Raw genomic sequence first — 6,224 nt, forward strand, 5'->3', positions numbered from 1 at the left:
AGGATATTTGTCTTTCTCTGTCTGACTTACTTTATTCAGTATGACAATCTTTAGGTCCACCCATGCCACTGCAAATGGCACTGTTTTGTTCCTTCCCATGGCTGAATAATATTCAATTGTATATATATGCTGTATTTTTTTTTTATCTATTATTCCATCATTGGACATTTAGGTTGCTTCCATGTCCATGCTACTGTAATTAGTGCTGCAATGAACATGAGGGTCCTTATATCTTTTCTGCTTGTATAGACTATTCCATCAACTCTAGCAACTGCCTGAGTTCTAACCTTTACATATAACTAACCTCTTATTCAACATTGCTGATGGTCTGCTTCCTGATTGTACCTTAAGTGACACAAAGTCTAAGAAGAAAGTACTAAGTAAATGATTTTCATAATGATTCCAGATAACTATATCCAGGTTTGTGATGTGAGTGTATTTTAGTGAAGCAGTCACTTTAAATTATTATGGAGCAAGTTTATAGCTTTAGACAAGTTTATACATGTTCTGTATGATTGATTTAAAGTCGATAGTTCAAGAGAAGAATGTATTAGTAGAAAGTTACTGTGGACACCTGCTTCCAAATAACATAGAAATATCTTTGATTTACTTGAAGATTTAACTACAAAGTTTAATGAAGGGAATATTTATAGATTTGCAGACAGGGTTAAGGAAAACAAAGAGATGGGAAGCATCAAGATACTAGCAAGAGCTGAAAGCCTGTATCAACCTGGGCAGTCAGAGGAAACTCTGAGTGAAAGGGGAGGCAAGAGCTGTGAAGTGGATCCACCAGAAAGGAGATGCAGGAGATAAGATGTGCTTTCCCAGTTCCAGCGTCTACTGGCCTCCTGCTCAAATGGGGGACCCAAAGCAGTGGTGGGAAATTGGGGGACCAAAGGGAGGGAAAAACCACAGTGATTCCCTGTCTATTTCAGGCTCCAGTTCCTGCGGGGCAGGCCCACCTGGTTCCAGCTGTAGCCTGATGATCCACCTAGAAGGAGCTTTTATTTAGAATTAAATCTTCTGATCCAGACCACAGATGAAGCAACCACAGGACTACCATTTCTATTCTGGGATGTGCAGGTGTGCACTTCAACTGAGGTCCTGAAGCAGTGTGCTCTCTCTTATTAAGCTCTGGGGATTTTGTTCAACTTTTCCCATTACTTCAAGCACTGTGAGCTTAGGGAGAGCACAGAAGTACTTTGCAGAGTCTTCGAGCTATAAGGCTGAAATGATGAGGCTGATGGATTTATCTGCTTTCTGGAAGTTTACAGAATAGTGGCCATTCCTTGCATTCAGGTGTTCTGAATACTGATGAATAAGGAAATTCATCTCTCCACTGGGAAGCTGTTTATACCAAAAAATGGACTAGTAGTCCGTGGTCCAACTTAATTCATAGCGACAATTCAGGGTGACTGTCTGCCCCACTCGACTGGATACGGCTGTCTGGACTTGAGTTACTTTCTGGGCCAGACTGAATCCTATGGGGAAAAAAATCAGAAAACAGAGATGAAGTAGTAAATAAAATAGTGTGGGATTTAGACTAATTTAGGACCCAGAGACAAATCAAATTCAAATTATAAAATACTTCTTTTTCTCCAGTCCTCCAAGTGGACTTACCCTCCAAGTCCCTGTGAAGCATTACGTGCCTGTGTGCAGTCCTTTCACCCTGAACACTCACACCCATGCTTGGAAGCATCCCTACCAGAGAAGGTGAAGGCCAGGAACACCCAGAGCAGGCTGGAGAGCTGCATGAGGCATGGATTCCCCTGCACAGATGTGCTCAGCCCTGCCTCAAGCTGAGAGTTCAGTGTCTCTGTCAGCCTGGCGGCACATTTACATAGTACCTGTGTGAATGTGTGACTCCTTCAGACAGGAAGTAGGGTTTGTCATGTTCATAGATCACATGGTCTTTTTCACAGATGGGAAAAACTTTTGGCTCACAGAAGTTTAATTTTCTTTCCCTGATTATTACGTTAGGTAGATCCTGAAAGCGTCAGGGAAAAGCAGTTAGTATTATATGTTTGAGGGCTTCCCTGATGGCTCAGATGGTAAAGAATATGCCTGCAGTTCAAGAGACCCTGGTTTGATCCCTGAGTTAAGAAGATCCCCTGGAGAAGGGAATGGCAACCCACTCCAGTGTTTTTGCTCAGAGAAGTCCATGGATAGAGGAGTCTGGTGGCCACAGTCTATGGGGTCCCAAAGAGCTGGACACAACTGAGCGACTTTCAGGAATGTTCAGGCCTGCTCACTGTTCTCTTTATTTTCTTTGTTCTCAGGAAAGTGAAAGAAAAAAACCTCCATTCCTCTTTTTTTCCTTTTCACTGCAGCAGGCTTCCTCGCAGTTTAACCCATGATCACTGGAGGGGAGCAGCGAGGCCAGTGTAAGCATCATAAGATGTTTGAGCAGGACACCAGCTGGCAGAACTTTAGCTTTCATTCTTGATTCATGCAGTGTGTTACAGCCTGATTCTCGGGGGGAAAAATAGAAAGATTTAGATAAAGGATTCATTTTCATGTTCATAAGAAGCTAGCTTGAAAGTGTTACTAGCTTGAACACTTTAAAAATGCTTTCCCTTGGTGATTTCTCTTGCATCTGATATGAAATCCCAGAATACAATATATCAATTTTCCCTGTTTATTGGCAAGATTATTTCCACTTAAATAGACCCTTGGATTTGCCTTCAATACCCTTTGAACTTCTGTCAAAATCACAGTGGTGGACTTGCAGAATGTCTTATTCACCTTGATGACTTTCCACATAGTATTGCTCCTATGTAAGGAGCTTGTTTTATAGGAAGTCAAGTATGGCAGTGAGTGAAGGTGCTTGTTATGAGCAAAAATGTTATGGAACGGGTAATGGAAAAGGTAGTTATAAATACTACCAACAATCATGTGGTCATTTGCAGTAACAAAGACTGTAATAGTCAGAAATGGAGTATTTCCTGCCATATCAGTAAACAAGGATGTCACAGTCATCAACAACTGTAGCCCAATGTGCGCTCCTGAGCCTAAGGGCACTCAGGAAGGAGAAGAATATCTGTGATCTAACAGCCATCAGAACTGCAGTCACTCCCTACCAGGAGCCTAAAGGATCTCAGGATGTAAAAAACACAGATACTGGCCTCAGGACAGCTGAGGTGAATAGTAAAAGAATGACTTCAGTGAGCCCAGACTCTTTCACCTTCCCATGCATAGAAAAGAGCTAGATTCCTTAACTTGAGATATCCATTTTTCTTTAATTAACAATAATCTTTTGATGTTCAGACTACCTGCACTTTGTTGCAAAACTTCTATACAACCTGGCTTCTCTGCTCACCTCCTTAGAGCATTTCTTTCAGGGTTACTTGAGATGCTATCTCCCAGACTTGAAGTCCTAAAAATTCCCACCAGATAAAACATAACTCTCAACTTCTGGTTGTGAATATATTTTAAGTTGATAGTAGTTATGACAATCTCTTTTTCAGTTTGATGTGAATATGTTTATGTATACAGTAATCATTTTTAAATCTCTCCCCCAATCGCCTGCCTATGGAAATGTATGATGTGCAAAATACAAGTTAATCTTGTATCTGATTGTATCTCAGTAGTTAAGATGCAGGATCCAATGGGACAGTGTGGGTGAGGTATAAAGGGAAAGAACACCCAAAAATGGATAAGTGAACTTGGTATCCCTTGAAGAGAGTATGGCAACCCACTCCGGTATTCTTGCCTGGAGAATCCCATGGACAGAGGAGTCTGGTAGGTTGCAGTACATAAGGTCATCAAGAGTTGGATGTGGCTGAAGCAACTTAGTACGCATGCACAAACCTGGTATACTCTTTTCAGGAGAAGGTTATGGTGATTTTGGTCGAATGGGAAATAATTGCATCGTATTAGCAAGAAGCATAGTTTTGCTGTTTTCTTTATTTGAAAGTGTGCTGTTAAAAGAGGTATAGATGGATGACCAGTTGACATAGAAAGTAATGGAATAGCTTTGTAGTATCTCTAAGTCGTGTCCGACTCTTTGCAACCCCATGGACTGTAGCTTACCAGGTTTTTCCATCCATGGGATTTTCCAGGCAAGTGTACTGGAATGGGTTGCCATTTCCTTCTCTAGGGGATCTTCCTGTACTAGGGATCGAACCCAGGTCTCCTGCATTGTAGGCAGACACTTTACCCTCTGAGCCAGCAGGGAAGCCCTTGTAGTGTCTGTGCTAGCTGGAAATCTATGACTCAGAATTTGTTTCTCTGTATTGTTCTGGGTTAGAGTTGGCCATAAAAATGATTGTGCAAGGTTTAGAAGGTAGTTTTCATGAAGTAGCCACATTTTTTTATGTCCTGCTGGTTGGTGCAGGGCTTCAGTCACTGTGCAACTCACATGTGTTGCTGCTCACCTGCTAGTTCATCTTATTGTTAACTTACAACTCCTTAACCTCCAACCAGATCTCCCATTTCGGGCCAAATGTGCATGTAGCATGATGGTAAATATCCACTTCTCCCGAAAGTCACCCATTACCATGAGATTGAAGGAGGCGAGAGACAGACAAGTTTTAATGTGTCTTTGTGGGTGCCAATTGTCCTCATGGGTTCTAGTATGTCCTTAAATGTCAGTTTTTCCATGCTTTTGACCATATCCAATTTTCCTTTCCAAACGACACTCTAGTTGATTTAAAGTAAATTCAGGCTCAGCACCAAATGCAAGATAACAGCTTTGTATAAATTCCTCCACCAACTCTAGCAATTGTCTGAGAGTTCTATTCCTTAAAATGAGTCTCTTATTCTGTATCACTGTGGTTCTACTTTTCTGATTGTGCCCTAACTGACACAAAACCTAAGAAGAAAAGATTAAGGAAATTATATTCGTGACAATTTCTGAAAATTAAACCCAGATTTATGATGTGAGATTTTTCAAGTGAAGTTGCCACATTAAATTATTATGGAGCAAGTTTTCAAATTTAGACAACTTTGCACATGTTCTGTATGATTGATATAAAATTTAAAAAAAATCAAGACTGAGAACGTATTACTAGAAAGTTAGTCTGGACATCTGTTCCTAAGCGACTTAAAAGGGGCTTCCAGACCACAGATTAAGCAACCACACAACTACCATTTCTGGTCTGGGATATGCAGGTGCATATTTCAGCTGGAGTTCTGCAGCAGGGAAGCTCTCTTTTATTAAACCCTGGGGTTTTTGTTTAGCTTTTCCCTTTACTTTAAGCACTGTGAGCTCCCAGAGAGCACAGAAATACTCCGCAGAATCTTCCAGCTCTAAGTCTGAAATGGTGAGGCTGATGGATTTACGAGCTTTCTGAAAATTTACAGAGTAGCGGCCATCCCTTGCGTTCTGGCCAGTAGAAACCTGACCAATAAGGTAAATCATCTCTCCATTGGGAAGCAGCTTGTACCAAAACATGTAGTAATAGCTCAAGGTTGCTCTATACCGACAGTTCAGGGTGACTGACTGGCCCAGTTGACCGGATATGACTGGCTGATCTTGAATAACGTTCTGTGCCACACCAGATCCTGTAGGGGGAAAAAAAAATCAGGAAACAGAGCTGAAGTAATGAACAAAATAATGTAGGAATTAGACTACCTTGGGGCCCAAAGAAAACCCAAATTGAAATCATAATAAGTATGCTTTTCCCCAACCCTCCTTTCCTCCCCAAGTCCCTGTGAAGCACCATGTGCCTGTGTGCGGACCTTTCACCCTGAACACTCGTACCCTTGTTTGGAAGCATCCCTACCAGAGAAGGTGAAGGCCAGGAACACCCAGAGCAAACTGGAGAGCGGCATGAGGCGTGGGTTCCCCTGCACAAATGTGCTCAGTTCTGCCTCAAGCTGAGAGCTCAGTGTCTTTGAGAGCCTGGCAGCACATATACATACTACCCGGTACCTGCGTGACTCCCCCCAACGGGAAGTGGGGTTTGTCATGTTCATAGCCCACGTGGTCTGTGCACATGTGGGAAAAAATGTCTGGCTCACCACAAACTTTATTTTGTCTACTTGTCTCTCCTTGGTAATTGAGTTAGGCAAATCTTGAAAAGGAGTATGGAGAAAAAACAATTAGTATTAAAGGTATGAGCTGAGGGGAACTGAATTTTAAACAAGTTGAAAAATATTGATAATCATCAGTAAAATAATTTTACCAGCTCATTTAAGATAGAATGTAGTATAGGCTATGAACTCTTCTTGTAACTTACTTACTGGTCATTCATTTAGCCTTTGCTTACCTTTCCTCCATT

The 6,224-nt window shown here is 41.6% G+C and overlaps 1 gene segment (V, D, J or C); it reads right to left on the reverse strand.

Moving 5' to 3' along the window:
• Positions 1-1,819: 1,819 nt before the first annotated feature.
• LOC136172559 (T cell receptor delta variable 1-like) lies at positions 1,820-5,775 on the reverse strand. The segment is given in 3 exon segments: positions 1,820-1,987; positions 5,195-5,505; positions 5,727-5,775. Coding segments are annotated over 3 exon segments (528 nt in total).
• Between the last annotated feature and the right edge of the window lie 449 nt (positions 5,776-6,224).

This window comes from Muntiacus reevesi, chromosome 7 (assembly GCF_963930625.1).
Source record: "Muntiacus reevesi chromosome 7, mMunRee1.1, whole genome shotgun sequence".
NCBI classification, from domain to species: domain Eukaryota; kingdom Metazoa; phylum Chordata; class Mammalia; order Artiodactyla; family Cervidae; genus Muntiacus; species Muntiacus reevesi.